The sequence below is a fragment of the Brachypodium distachyon genome, chromosome 3 (assembly GCF_000005505.3).
Source record: "Brachypodium distachyon strain Bd21 chromosome 3, Brachypodium_distachyon_v3.0, whole genome shotgun sequence".
In the NCBI taxonomy this organism is placed as follows: domain Eukaryota; kingdom Viridiplantae; phylum Streptophyta; class Magnoliopsida; order Poales; family Poaceae; genus Brachypodium; species Brachypodium distachyon.
Genome location: NC_016133.3, coordinates 33,950,136 through 33,963,987, shown reverse-complemented (window position 1 = coordinate 33,963,987; position 13,852 = coordinate 33,950,136). Strand labels below are relative to the sequence as shown.

At 43.5% G+C, this 13,852-nt stretch overlaps 3 protein-coding genes across 6 annotated transcripts; 1 reads left to right on the top strand and 2 right to left on the bottom strand.

The window, feature by feature from the left end:
- Nucleotides 1-671: 671 nt before the first annotated feature.
- On the top strand, nt 672-4,093 carry LOC100821422 (uncharacterized GPI-anchored protein At1g61900). Of its 3 annotated transcripts, none has more exons than XM_010236642.3 (8): nt 672-941; nt 1,115-1,263; nt 1,865-2,698; nt 2,939-3,184; nt 3,293-3,307; nt 3,396-3,536; nt 3,644-3,691; nt 3,794-4,093. In XM_010236642.3, exons 2-8 carry the CDS (start codon nt 1,230-1,232, stop codon nt 3,859-3,861), a joined length of 1,386 nt encoding a protein of 461 aa, XP_010234944.1. In that variant the 5' UTR covers nt 672-941; nt 1,115-1,229; the 3' UTR covers nt 3,862-4,093. The 3 variants fall into 3 exon arrangements, with proteins under 3 accessions (XP_010234944.1, XP_003574251.1, XP_010234943.1); XM_003574203.4 differs by having other exon boundaries at nt 675-941; nt 1,859-2,698; XM_010236641.3 differs by having other exon boundaries at nt 675-1,031; nt 1,859-2,698.
- A 557-nt stretch (nt 4,094-4,650) lies between these two features.
- Nucleotides 4,651-7,362, bottom strand: LOC100846937 (desumoylating isopeptidase 2). Its single transcript, XM_003574201.4, has 4 exons — nt 7,035-7,362; nt 6,668-6,929; nt 5,628-5,695; nt 4,651-5,102 (listed from the first exon to the last, which is right to left on the bottom strand). The coding sequence occupies exons 1-4, from the start codon at nt 7,167-7,169 to the stop codon at nt 4,839-4,841; spliced, it is 729 nt and encodes a 242-aa protein (XP_003574249.1). The 5' UTR covers nt 7,170-7,362; the 3' UTR covers nt 4,651-4,838.
- A 1,159-nt stretch (nt 7,363-8,521) lies between these two features.
- On the bottom strand, nt 8,522-12,801 carry LOC100846323 (mitogen-activated protein kinase 6). 2 transcript variants are annotated; one of them, XR_731596.3, is made up of 8 exons: nt 12,435-12,801; nt 12,067-12,196; nt 11,143-11,280; nt 10,602-10,934; nt 9,855-10,038; nt 9,591-9,771; nt 9,083-9,146; nt 8,522-8,925 (listed from the first exon to the last, which is right to left on the bottom strand). XR_731596.3 is itself a non-coding variant. In XM_003574199.4 (7 exons), exons 1-6 carry the CDS (start codon nt 12,602-12,604, stop codon nt 9,599-9,601), a joined length of 1,128 nt encoding a protein of 375 aa, XP_003574247.1. In that variant the 5' UTR covers nt 12,605-12,800; the 3' UTR covers nt 8,522-8,925; nt 9,591-9,598. The 2 variants fall into 2 exon arrangements, 1 of the variants encoding a protein (XP_003574247.1); XM_003574199.4 differs by lacking the exon at nt 9,083-9,146 and having other exon boundaries at nt 12,435-12,800.
- Nucleotides 12,802-13,852: the final 1,051 nt, after the last annotated feature.

The window sequence follows — 13,852 nt, the reverse complement described above, 5'->3', positions numbered from 1 at the left end:
TTTACGATGAACTCGACACGTTGGATGGAAACCCAGTTTGTCGCATCTCCCCGGTTCCCGACCGGCGACAGTTCTCCAAGCCGAAAGACCTTTTCCGGCCGCCACCCACAGGAGAGGGACAATGCGCATGTAAACACATGTTACTCATAACGCAGTGTTGAATAATCATAATCATTGCTTATGCCAGTGCTCTGAACTATACTATACTCTGAACTCGCTCTCCCAAGTGTGTCTGCATCCTATGATAGATTTCCGCGGCAGACAGGCAGCTTGTTGCCTTGTTCCTTTCCCGTGCTTGGGATGTAGCAGTAGCCAGTAGTGCATGTGTAGAGATCTTGGCCGAGTTGGATGGATATCGTGTCGTCGCAAGAGGCCAAGGGTAGGTAGCCGGGGAGAGAGGGAGACGGGCGACCGCGAGCAGGGGCCAACGTGTATGGGGGTTGGGGATGCGTCCGTTGGGCCGGGACCAAGGCGCGCGTCTATTGCCCCGCCTCGAAGAGAAGAAATGGCACCAACCGATACAACGGCAGTTAAAAAAAAAAGGAATCTTACACTATGTAGCACACGACCCATCGGCCCATTGCCGCGTGCCCCCAGGCCCCCAGGCTTCCTCTCAACAACGAGCTGCCGAATCAGCCCACGGCTCACCCGGCCCACACGAGGATCATCCTCCTCCTCTCCTCGACTCCTCCTCCCCTTCACCGTGTATCCACGCACGCACTGACACACGCACGCACCAGCCACCAGCTCACACTCCCTGCTGCAGCTCGCCAACCCTAATCCCCCTCCAGCTCGGCGCAGTCGCTCTCCGCCCGCTCCACCCCTCGCCGCTGGCACGCGCAGCGCCGTGGGAGGTGGGACCCTAACCCGCTCGCCTCCGGCGGACTCGGCGTCGAGGTCGTCTGCGCTTTCAGATCCAGTGATTCCGGCGGGATACCGAGGTGAGGCGCCTGCTAGAGCACTTGAGACGACGCGCTTTTGATGTAGTTGTAGTGTCTGCCGGTCACCAGCACAGCAAATCTGCGACTAATGTATGCATTTACCGACTCTTTTTGGTTGAAACAAGGGAATGGAAGTAGCTTTGCCTTGCTTTAATCCTGTTTGTTTGGCGCAGCGCTACTGCCTCCAATGCTCCTGCGATTCGAAGTACTGCACTTCAACTTTTGCTGGAACTGAGGACCTTGTGCGCAGAGCCTCATGCTTGCACTTGTGTCTTCAGCTTAAAGTAAATGGAGAGTTCCAGCTCTGGTTCTTGTCGGCACGGTGAGTGTCTTTCCGCCTTTTATGTTGTGTGCACGATTTGTTGGCTTTATGCATATATAAATATAATCACACAGTAAATTTCATTTGAGTTATTTTAGAATATCATATAGGAAATGTTAACCTCCAGTTCTTAATACTGAATGCTGAATCTTTTTAAGGAATTTATAAGTTCTGCATATGAGTGCCTCACCTAAGTTCCCAGTGTATGCCGTTATAACTTATAAGCACTAAGCTGTCGCATAGGCATGTGGTATGTGTACTTCCAATGTTTGCATGTCAACACAGTTATACATATGAAAATGAATAAATAGTTGTAGTTTCGACTTTCCTTCACACCAATGCAATGTTTTGTTTTGGATTCCAAAAGTCCACATGATACTAAGAACTCGACAACTATTCCCAGTCATTAAACCATTGTAATCTTGACCATGATACTAGAGATCCTAGGTAATGAACTGAACAACTGAGAGCTAGCTGTTAAAGGAGATGCACATTATGTGTAAATTTATGCGCTCTGTTAGTGAAATACCCATATGTAAAGTGCATTCTGTGATCTTCGTGTCTAGAGCTATGCTAAAGTAACATTGCATTGCAGGTGCAGTGTATTGTTGTTCTCTGCTGTTTGTGGTTTGGCTTTGTGGCAGTCAGCATGTTCTGTCTCAGAAGACAACCCTCAAACCGGAAGATAAGTTCCTTCTGTCTGATCCACCTATTGGTCTGTTTGATCCAATAGAGATTTCTCCATCCGTTCTTCCACACAATGCTAACCCAGCTGAGCCAGTGTCACCAATGTATCCAAACTATACGTCCTATGATCCGATCTTGACTGGAAAATGCCATGTGAACTTTTCTGAGCTCTCTCATATTATGGGCAAGACAGCATCCGATTGCACCGTTCCTTTAGCACCACTAGTTGCTGATGTTATATGTTGTCCCCAAGTTAATAGCTTGATGAATATTTTCCAAGCTGCATATGGTGGTGGAAACAATACGCTTGTTCTCAACCAAGCATCAGCGAATGCATGTTTCTCTGACATTATGAGCATACTTGCAAGTAAAGGGGCAAACACCAACATCCCTGAGCTATGTACCCTTAGGCCAACAAATCTTACTGATGCTTCTTGCCCTGTGAATGATGTTAGCTCATTTGAGAGAATAGTTAACGCCAGCAAGCTCCTAGATGCATGCAGCAGCGTTGACCCACTGAAAGAGTGTTGTAGGCCAGCTTGCCAGCCAGCAATAGTGGAAGCAGCGGTTCATCTATCCACAGGCGGGGCAAGCATGTTTGGAAGTTCTAGCATACCTGGAAGTGCTACCGGGATTAATGTTGTTAGTGATTGTAAAGGGGTAGTTCACTCCTACTTATCTATGAAGCTTTCTTCAGAAGTGGTGAATACTGCTTTCAGAGTATTATCTGGTTGCAAGGTGAACAAAGGTATGTAATGTCACATGTTCTTTTGACTACCTTGGGTATTTTTGGCTGATGGTAACTCCTTGCTTGGTTGTCTGGGACACCGAGATTTCACAAATATCATCATGCTTAAATTAAAACAACGTTTTTTTACAATCTTTCCCTCGCGTCATCCCTACCGGGTGTGCTTAGTGATATCATTGTTATCATAATAATAATGCATGGCATCTAATGGATTATCCGACTCTTGTCTTAATCATGTAGTTTGTCCACTGGAATTTGATGATCCTTCCTCAGTCGTTAAGGCATGCGGCAATGCATCGTCTCCAAGGCCATCATGTTGTGCAGCATTGCATTCTTACATTGCAACTAGGCAGAAGCAACTATTTGTCACGAATTTGCAAGCAATTAACTGTGCAACAATGTTTGGATCAATGCTACAGAAAGCTGGTGTGGGGAATGATATTTATGGGCTATGTGATATTGACTTAAAAGATTTCAGCCTGCAAGGTATGATGCACATAAGACATGAGGACTTTACCTTCAATATTTGCATCATATTGGAATACCTAATAACATTGTCTATATTTCTTGGTGCCATGTGTCAAATTGGAATAGCTTTTGGGCAACAAGGTTAGTTTTGTTTAATCATGTTTATCTGGTTCATCCATAGATCTCCATATATGTAGTTCCATGCTAAATTCGCTATTCCTCTTTGAAGGTTGTCTACTTCGGAGCTTACCGACAGACATTGTATTCGACAACATTACTGGCATTAGCTTTACGTGTGATCTGAGTGACAACATTGCAGCACCATGGCCATCCTCGTCGTCTCTTCAATCCTTGTCGCTTTGTGCACCAGGTGAGAAATGTTTGTTTCCTTTTGAGACAGAAATAACATGCAAGACGTAACCAAATCATCTATCTCATGATTTTCACTAAATTGGCCTTTTTCTCTGTTGGTTTCAGAAATGTCATTGCCTGCATTGCCAGTCTCACCCTTATCGGGAAGCTCAGGTACTTAACATTTAACATTTTCTCGCTAGTACAATGTTAGGGTCTGTTAGTTCCTTTTTCCAATATCTTGCTCGCAAATTGATTTGATATTGTTATGAGTAGGTATCTCCAGAACTGGAATTGGGATTTTCCTGCCACTTCTGCTCTTCACCACGATCATCTCTATCTGAGAAAACGCTTAATGTAGCGAGCCAGGAGCATCTTACCCTGTTTGTAATTTTCCCCGCTGTGCAGGCCCACGCTGTAAATTAAATTACATTGCATTCTTGTAAATGAGCCTTTCCCTTTTCTGCTCCATTTTGTCCAGTGGGTAGCATTGTCATGTATGTGCTAGAGAGGACTGTTGTACCTTTTGAGACCTGAACTCTGAAAGTAAAATTTCTAGATTTTGCCTGGGCACTAGTATTCTACAGATTGCCATTCGTAATTCAGTGAGCCATCGGTCAGATGAAACGAATCCATGTGGCTGTCAATACTTGGGATCATACTGTGCAGCTGTCAGAATTATGTCAACTTTTCAACTACCGAACCTATTGATCTTCAGTTCTTTACTCAAATTTTACATAAACCTACTGAAATAAAACCTAAACTTGTAAGTTGTCAGGTTTGTGCCCTTGTAGCTTGGTAACTTGTCAACTAACTATGGATCTCCAGTTCTTTTACCAAGTTTTTATGCAAGTGCTGCTGAACCTGAAACTAAATACTGATTAAATCATGCATAATACACCAAATAAGTATCAAGATATCCGTGAAAAAGAAAGTGTCGAGATAATCCACTCCAATAGGGCTCCGATACAACAAATGCCAATTCTTCGGCATGGGTTGCCTGCTGCTGCTCGTGATGAAAATAAAGGCAATGATATAATGTCAGTTGGCATGCATTCCATAAGCTACTTTTTGAATGCCCTCAAAGCAACTGCATCCAAATGTCAGAGTTTTGCAAGGTGCCAGGCACTAGGTACTTTCAAGAGTTGACTGGTTAGGGAACTTGTCAAGCTAGATAAGTGTTTTCAACATTTCATGTTTCCAGGTGCAAGGTAGAACACAGATTCATGTATGAATAAACATGACACTGTTTTTGAACAAATGTGGGCTAATGTTACACTACAGATTCAACTCACGGCTGATAGATCTGCCGACACTGCAGCTACAACCGTGTCGATTGCTCTGCTGATTTTTGGTGCTGCAAGGGGGATACATCATCAACTTCCTGCGAGGGAGTTGATCCACTCGAAGATGGCTTCGCGCCAGCTGAAACAACATTCTTGAACCAAGTTCCCTGGAAAGTTGGGCCACCTCTATTTTGGTCACCCGAGGACTCTGGCGAAGCTTGGTTTTTTGAAGTCAGGCCTGCCATAAATCTATATGCTACTCTACTAGCATTGACAATTTCTGTTTTAGCTTGCCTGAACTGCAATACACAAAGTTACAACAATGCAACATATGTGAGCATTGAATCATAATGAACAGGAAAAGTAACCAACATTAGGGAAACAAAAATTATGAGAACCAAACAGACAGAGCATTACAACATAATTTTTTGTTCAACTGAAAAACAGTTCATAATATTTGGAAATAAATAAACATTGTATGATTAGATTACTCGAGCATCCAAGATGGACATGGCATAAACATAGCATACAAGAGGAGGCACAGAACTAGGAATTGTCTTCTGTTAAATCCATTAAACTTCCTTACATCTATCACCAACATGTATTGGTTCGTAGTATATATTTGGAATAAATCAGATATTTCCAGTCGATATGCCATTAAACTTCCTTACACATTGTGAATGATGTAGTGCTTTACTGAAATGCTGTTGTGAAATATATATACAAATACAACACATCGACGAGGTAAACTTATCGAGCACTCAGAAAACAGTTACTCAGAATACAGCTGCTTTGTATCAGAAAACCAAAAGAGGATTGCTCACCTTAACTGCTGTGTTCTCAGCAACCACGACAGCAGTATCGCCGGCATTGGCAAAACGATTAACCCACCCTGCAAGTTTAATATACAAGGTTAGCCAGACAAAAATGAACATCTACCATCACCTTTGGGGCATATCTGGCCCAGCTTAAAATTCCGTGCATAAATCAAGCTTACTGAAATTAACTAATCAGTTCTACTTCTAGCTATATAGTTTTTACACAGTAATCATCTTATCCTAGAGATCTTCATACAACTCATCTTACACTAAAGCTTCGGGTGTAAGGGAATACCAGCTTATCTTTCAAATTTCCATACTTGCCTCAAGAGTGATTTAAGTTGAGCTCAAACTAGAACCACCCACCTTAGCAAAATTGACTCCACTGGTACATGTAAGTGGGGTGCTTCTAACCCTTCATCACCGAATGGTGAAAGAAACCTATCGCGACTTACCATCATTCCCCAGCTCCAGAATCATCAAACCTCTAATTACCATACTTACAAGTTACAAGGTATACAAGCTAATATACACTTGGAGCTCAAGATAGGTAGCTCATCATGGGCCCATGAGGCCGATGGCATTGGCACCACTCCGATCTACTTCAGGTGAATCCCTTCTACTTCTAAGTCAATTAACACCTTCAAGTGATAGCTAAAAAACTCCCTATAGCCTACCCTCCAGCTACATCCCTTCTCCTACTGAGACAATTAACACCAAGCTAAAGCAATCCCTTCAGCTTAATCGACACCACCACCCTTGAACATCACCAATCCTTGCTAGAAGTGTAGCAACAACACCAAACTGTATGTTCTAGGCTTTGACTAGTGTCCACCTTCAGTTTATTTCCCTAGTCAGGCTAGTTTCAGGTTTTTTCTAGCCAGTCTAACTTCTGTAACTAAACTGGAATCCTCCGCTCCATATCAGCAATGTTGAGATTCACCCATCCAGATTAGGGGCCAGATTTACATTCCACAAAATATCCTTATTGCAAGTCCAGTGGCTAATCAGAAGAACAAAGCCGCATGTATCACCCCCTTCCTTACCTGGGAGCTTGGGGACGCCGAGCCTGTCGCAGAGCACGTCGCAGAAATGGTTGCAGTTCCTAGAGAGGAGGTCGTAAGAGTGCCCCGGCCACTCGCGGCTGAGCTCGCGCAGGATCCGGTTCACGGTGGCGATGGTACACTCTGTCTCGCCGAGGACGATGCGCTCGCGGTAGGTGTACATGGGGTTCTTGCTGATGGGGCAGCTGAACACGCCGCTGCCGTTCTCGCAGAACCCGAACGACCACTCCTCCTCGCCATAGACCTGCACGAAACAGATCGGGGCAAAACAAATTAGGGATCTGGAGCAAGGGGAAAAGCAAACAGGCAATGGGTCGCCGGGATCCAGGCGAGCGGGGGGGAGGAGGACCTGCACGGCGCTGTGGAAGATGCCGCCGAGGCCGATGCGGTCCTTGAAGATGCGGTTGATCTGGAGGATGGTGTTGTTGGTCTTCTCGGAATCGCTGTTGGTCACGTCGTACACGTGGAGCACCACCTCCTTCATCTCATCGACGACGGCAGCCCCTCCCCGTCCCGCTCCCCCTCCCTCTCCGTCAGCGGCAGCGGCGGCGGCGGCGGCGCAGGAGGAGGCGGAGAGGTCGGGTTGAAGCGGGGAGAGGGATCGAATGAATCGACGGCGCGTGGGTGGTTGCTTTGCAGGTGGTCACGTCCTCCCTCGGTTTGGTCCCGAATGACTCCCGATATTCTTATCGGCGATGGGATCGGGAAACTTTGGAGCTACGGTCACTGACGATATGGCCCCGGATACCAGCATTCCTTTTCCTGTTTCACAAATCACAAGTCTCGGCGGCGTCGCAACTCGCAATTGTAACCGGCAACTTAAAAACAAAACTATTGCAAGGCTGTCAATAAATAAAGAAAGAAAACACCAACTGCCATGTCAAAAAAGAAAAAACACCGCTGCAGAACTCCTGTACACAATTACACACCATTACAAAACCCACATAGACCTACTACATACCCCCTCCATTCCATATTTCTTGTCGAAATATTACATGTGTATCTAGACGCTTTTTAGAAATAGATACATCTATTTTTGGACAATTTTAAGACAAGAATTATGACACGGAGGGAGTACCCATTTTGTGTATACAGAAATACCAAGTGTAACGGACTGCTAGATCAGTAGGTTAGATTTCTTTTGATGAAACTACTTCAACCAAGTTTAAGTTTTAGATATTGCATGGCTGCTCGCATTTAACTAAGTTTATTTCAGATTTTTTTTCTTTAATAATAGGTGATGAACTCGTCAACAGTGAGGTGCTCTCGAAGATGTACTTATATGTTTTATGAACCTTGTGTTTTAAAAACCGACGAGTACAATGGCTAGATATGTTTACCTGCAAAGGTAACAGATAGTTAAAACGATGACAATATTTAGTGCAAATCACATCAAATTCATGTGCTCCACCTCCACGCACGTACAGATCTCAGTAGCGAAGTGGGGTTACCCATGCCAATGCCAGGCTACAGATTCTCTCATTTACGTGTGCATCTCTAGAAACAACATATACTCCCTCCATCCCAAAACGTGACGTGGATTCGCATAGATTTATAAATCCAGTCACTTATTTGAGAACTTGTTTTCTCTTCGAACTTGCTCCACCACCTGGCTATGCCGTCGTATCAAATCAAAACGGAGTACAACTGCAGCTCGCTTCCTGCCCAGGAAAAGGAAAACAGGTCAAGCCAATTTGTGACCTCACGCCAAGCTAGCAGCAATCATGAAAACTGTTACAGTTTCCGGTTTGTCATTACTTGGTACAGTAAGGCTAATAATAGCCATGGATCAATCAATCAATCAATCAATCAATCGACGTGTCTGGTACCAGTGAATGGAATTCCAAAGCAAATCAACAAACTTCGATATGGAGAGTCACAGGATGCATCCTCAAAAAGAGTCACAGGATGCAAAATGACATGTTCCAGATAATACAACTTGAGATGTCAAACTCAGATATACATGGGATGTTTAAGTAAATGTCCACAAAATTACAAGCCTAGATACACAAGAAGAGTTTATTCAATCAACCGGTATGATACAAAGCCCAGGTGCAGGCCATCCGAAAATGGTACGGAAGCTGTTTCTCTAGAGAGGCCTTAGGAAAGATTGTTACTGCAAGACATAATCCTTGACCATTTGCCGAATATATGGGCACAAAATAAATAGTTGCACAGGCATGGAAGTTTTGGCTTCGCTGGAGCTACAGATTTTCGATGCCTTCAGCTGGTAAATTGTTCTGTATTCACAAGGAAAAACAGCAGGATTTAACATGAATAGCAGGAAGGCAAATATTGAACCAAAGCAATTGAAATTCAAAATGGTGAAGTAAGACAACAGATAACTGGCAAGAAGGAAAGAATTTGTGGAAAACAATCTGTCACATAAAGACTTGCCTTGCGAATATAATTTTACAAAACACTAACAGCTTGTTTGGCTCCCATCATTGGGCGTGGAATCCTGGAATTGGGTACATGAACTCAATCTGAAATTCCATGGAATCACACCTATACCTAACCCTAATTCTTCTCTAAAAGGCATCATTTCTCTAGATTTGGAACTCATTCTACAAATCCATGTGGCAGACAAACATGATTTTTGAATCTGGAATTCAAATTCAACCAAGTGAAATCCTATCAAAAAATTGATTTCATTTCTATGAGGGCTACCAAACGAGCTGTAAGTTATAGAGAAATTTTTTATTGAACCAGATAATTGGTTTTGAAAAGGACACATAATTCTTAATATTTAAACTACTCAACATACAAATATTGCAGATAAATATCAATAAGAAGTCAGTACAAACCTTCACTATGTCAGGATCTAGATTAGTCGTCCATGACGCATTATTCTATAGATCATTGGTTCTTAAGAACAAAACATTTCAACAAAACACACACAAACCTTATCTCTTAGTAGGGAGGATCAGGGTTAAATGCTAAAGTTTCCCTCCAGATGAGTTCTTTCATATGTTCCTCTGTAAATGAAGGTTGCTCAAAATCAAAGCTGAAGGGTGCCGGGCATGTGGGTTCTTCATTGATGTCATGAAGAGAAGCCAAGTATGGATGATGCAGAGCCTCATCAACTGCACCGAAAAATAATGGTGAGTGCTTGAGTTATAGCAAAGCCAACAGACCTAACATAAGTTGTTCGTGCAAGTCCATGTACCAGTGATCCGTCTGCTTGGATCAAACACCAGCATTCTCTCTAACAGATCAACTGCACCATCAGACATGTTGCGGAAGCGCAAGCGGAAGTCCTGCCTTGGGTACTGTGGTAGTTGTTTCATATATCTTCGTGCATTATCACTCCGAAGAAATCCCAGGCTCGAATCATCTGGTGACCCTATCAACTTTTGAAGGGAAAAGAGCTGATTAGTATTGATAAAATTTTGGTTCCAGGGACACCATTCAAAACAAGCAAAAGTGGCGCTAAAAATGGCTAAAATGAACTTCAGGATGTATTGGAATTATCAACAGTATCTATCAGAATATGTCGCCCCCTGCTACCAGAAGCAAAAATAAAAAAAAAAAAAATACTCCCTCCGATCCATATTAGTTGTCTCAAATTTGCCCAAATATGGATGTATCTACGCCTAACAAGCGTCTAGATACATGTAATATTTCGACAATTAATATGGATCGGAGGGAGTACGTTTATTAGTTTAGAGTTCAAGGAACAATAATAAATAACTTCTATTCAAACAAGAGAGGAAAGCAGGTTTGACAACTCTAGTCAGCTGTGCAAAGAAAGGTCACATGAGCCTGTTGTTCCAGATTAACCAATTGTCAGATTCTATTAAAGATGTTAACAAAACAATCCCAGCTTCACTGACCACAGCTTGCAAATATACAGCACCATAACTTGTTTGTGTGGACACTAGAAGAAGCCAAGCCATGAGTTGAACAAACCTACCTCAGTGATCAATTTTAGTTGTTGAATGTAATCCCTCCCAGGAAATAGGGGTTGGCGAGTAATAATTTCACCAAGTATGCACCCAACTGACCAGACATCAATAGCAGCAGTATATTGTGAACAGTTCAACAGCAACTCTGGTGCTCGGTACCAACGAGTGACCACATACTCTGTCATGAGATCAGTCTCGGATGTGGTCCTTGCAAGCCCAAAGTCCGCAATCTTGAGATCACAATTTGCGTTTAGGAATAAATTACTTGGCTTCAGATCACGGTGCAAGACATTTGCTGAATGCACATATTTTAGCCCTCGTAGCAACTGATACAAGAAGTACTGCAATGCAAAACAGCAATGCAAAACATGTAATTTATGATAGCTGAACAGAACAAATCAGACAAAGATGGGATAAAAACTAGAGAGTCAAACAGACAATTGTGAACAGGAAAGCACATGTCATTCGACATCTAGATAAGCCACAACAAGATTGGTTTTAACTACAATTTCATCAAATACAGAAGAAGTTGGCACAAGCAGAATTAACCTGGCAATGGTCATCGGTCAATGGCTGATTTGAGCGTATGATCTGATGGAGATCGGTGTCCATCAACTCAGTAACAATGTAGACATCCTTAAAATCGTCTCTTCTTGGGGGGCGTATTATGTCCTTTATGGCAATAATCTGTGATGCAATATTGAAACCAAAATTAGACAAAACCCATCGTAGGAATGTCTGACAGTATGCATAAGCAGGTACAACATGGCCCATCCACGGTGAAATTGTAATGACAGGAAATCAGAACCACACTAGGCAAAACCACTTCTAAAAATGTAGACAGATGAACAAAAACCACCAGTACCTGGATCCAGTACTATTCTGAGTTCATTCGTCTCATACTCCCTCTGTTTCAAAATATCTATACATTTGAGGTTATCCTAAGTCAACTATGTCAACTTTGACCAAGTTCGTAGGAAAAAAAACACCAACATAAGATAAGAAATACCAAACTAGTATCGTTAGGACTACTATCAAATATATTTTCACACTCCATTTGTTTGGTATTGCATATGCTGGTATTTTTATCTACAAACTCGGTCAAAGTTGACATAGTTTGACTTAGGACTTAGGACAACCCCAAATGTATAGATAGTAAGAAACAGAGGGGGTATTACAGATGAATTATTTCTTTCCTTATGTATAGCAATTATTTATAACCAGAAGGAAAAAAGTGCAAGACCACTTACATATGCCAGAATCAAATATTCGAAAATGAACTAATAAGAGCAGTAAAAGTGTTCTGTCCAAAACAACAAAGTGTTCACAATGGAAAAATGTCTTGCCCAATGGTGACCTTCTATGTATAGAAATGTATATAACACACACAGAATAAATACCTAGTTGTGGTAAGGCAAGCACACTTGGCGACCAGTAGAAATGTCCAAACAAATGAAAGCAGATAACTCTTACATTCTCATGGTCCATGTGGCGAAGAAGCTTTATTTCTCTCAGTGTCCGCTTGGCGTCGATGTGGTTGTCAAATGCATTTCCAATTTTCTTGATCGCAACCTCCTCTCCAGTATCCGAACTGACGGCCGCGCTATGGAGAGGGAAAACAGAACAGGGAAATATAAGCACTTTTACTGCGAGCCATAAATTCATGCCTAAAACGCCTCACCCACACGTGTACGCAACCTATACACAAACACCACCATACGGAATGGATACGGAACATCCTAACACAGGGCATAGATAGCAACTCAGATTTTCTATTAACTGCGCGTGGCGCGTATATAATCTGCGATTCGGGAGGGGGTAAAGAGGGGGAGGGAGCGCACCAGACAATGCCGTAGGCGCCGCGGCCGATGGGGCGTATGGGAGGGGCGTACTTGGAGGCGACCTCGAAGAGGTTCCCGTACACGTTGTACAGCACGTAGCGCCCGCCGTGCGTCGCCATCCCCTGGATCTGCGCCGCCCCACCCGCGCCGCCGCCGCCGGAAGTATCCATGGCGTCTTCCTCGCCGCTCGCGAGGGGGAGAACAGTCGGGTTGGGTGCTAGGGTTGGTGCTCCACAGCGACTAGTCGTTGATGGGTTGGGGACTGTGGTGGAGAAGCTTCCGCCCCTCTTTTTGACTTGGGCGGCGACCGGGGGAACGAGGATTGGGAGCCAGCCGAGGCGGAGACGGAGACCGCGCGCGTGGGGCGGTGTCCAGGGGAGAAAAGAAGAGAAAATCCGAAGGTAAAAATGTGTATAAGCCTGGGCCTTCGGGTAAACCGAACCGATCGGTTCAATGAAAAATTGGGAACCGAGAAAATTTTCTCTTGGTCAATTCGATTTTTTAAATTGCTAACCGAATTTACCACCGAATTTTTTGGTTTCAGTCTATTCGGCTTCGGTCCCGTTTTTTTCGGTTCGGTACTTCAGTCATCGGTTAAAATGCCCACCGTATATCCATTCCATTTACTGCTAGTAATTTAAATCTGTTTAAATTTGTGCATTTTTGGTGTTTTTTATATATCGATTAATTAGCGAAAAACCGGACGAATAACAACGATCCCTCGACGCAACAATCAGACCAATCGCATGTTGTCATGCTTGCATAAGCCAAACACTCACCCCTCCATATCGGTGATCGGCAACTCTAATTCTGAGTCAATCTTTGAAAGTGAGATGTGCAAAGTTTGTGCCAAGAAGGTAGTCACCGCAAACAGAAGTATATCGCTATTATCGCCACTAACTGGAAGAGCATGACGGCTCCGACTTCACATCATCAGAAGAACACGCTGAGATCCAGCGGAAACGTCAGAAAGTCGACTACCAAACTTTTTACCGTGGACCACTACTGCCACAAGAACACGCGAGGGGAAGATGACCCCATCATCGCTGTTTGTCGCGCAGGCTTGCTCTGACCGCTTGCTCCAACGACGGTTCTGCTCGAGCCCTAGAACGATGAGAGCAGCGGATTTTTTTTTGTTATCTAGGTTTGGTATTCTTAACTCTTTTCACGTGTTCTGTAACTAGCGGGCGCTTCATGTATAATATTCGGTGGCAATAGAACCGTGAAACATGCTAGTTCTACCGGCCTAGATGTTTGTCAAGAAGCAGGATACAAAAAAAGTTGAAAGGAATTGTCAAGCAACGGGCAACGGGAATGTGGTTATTAAAAGCGGGTAGCTCCTTGTTTCATGAAAAATAAAATAAAGTTTGCAGTCCGGTGGTATATGGGATGACTAACACTGAGGTGTGAGAGTGGAT

Coding starts and splice junctions, on each gene's coding strand:
- LOC100821422 (XM_003574203.4), top strand. CDS start 1,230: ATGGAGAGTTCCAGCTCTGGTTCTTGTCGGCACG. Junction 3,537..3,643: donor CTTGTCGCTTTGTGCACCAG/GTGAGAAATGTT, acceptor TGTTGGTTTCAG/AAATGTCATTGCCTGCATTG. Junction 3,692..3,793: donor ACCCTTATCGGGAAGCTCAG/GTACTTAACATT, acceptor TGTTATGAGTAG/GTATCTCCAGAACTGGAATT.
- LOC100846937 (XM_003574201.4), bottom strand. CDS start 7,169: ATGAAGGAGGTGGTGCTCCACGTGTACGACGTGACCAACAGCGATTCC. Junction 5,696..6,667: donor CGGCGTCCCCAAGCTCCCAG/GTAAGGAAGGGG, acceptor TTAAACTTGCAG/GGTGGGTTAATCGTTTTGCC. Junction 5,103..5,627: donor CTGAGAACACAGCAGTTAAG/GTGAGCAATCCT, acceptor TGTGTATTGCAG/TTCAGGCAAGCTAAAACAGA.
- LOC100846323 (XM_003574199.4), bottom strand. CDS start 12,604: ATGGATACTTCCGGCGGCGGCGGCGCGGGTGGGGCGGCGCAGATCCAG. Junction 12,197..12,434: donor GGCGCCTACGGCATTGTCTG/GTGCGCTCCCTC, acceptor CCCTCTCCATAG/CGCGGCCGTCAGTTCGGATA. Junction 11,281..12,066: donor GCCACATGGACCATGAGAAT/GTAAGAGTTATC, acceptor ATTGCATCACAG/ATTATTGCCATAAAGGACAT.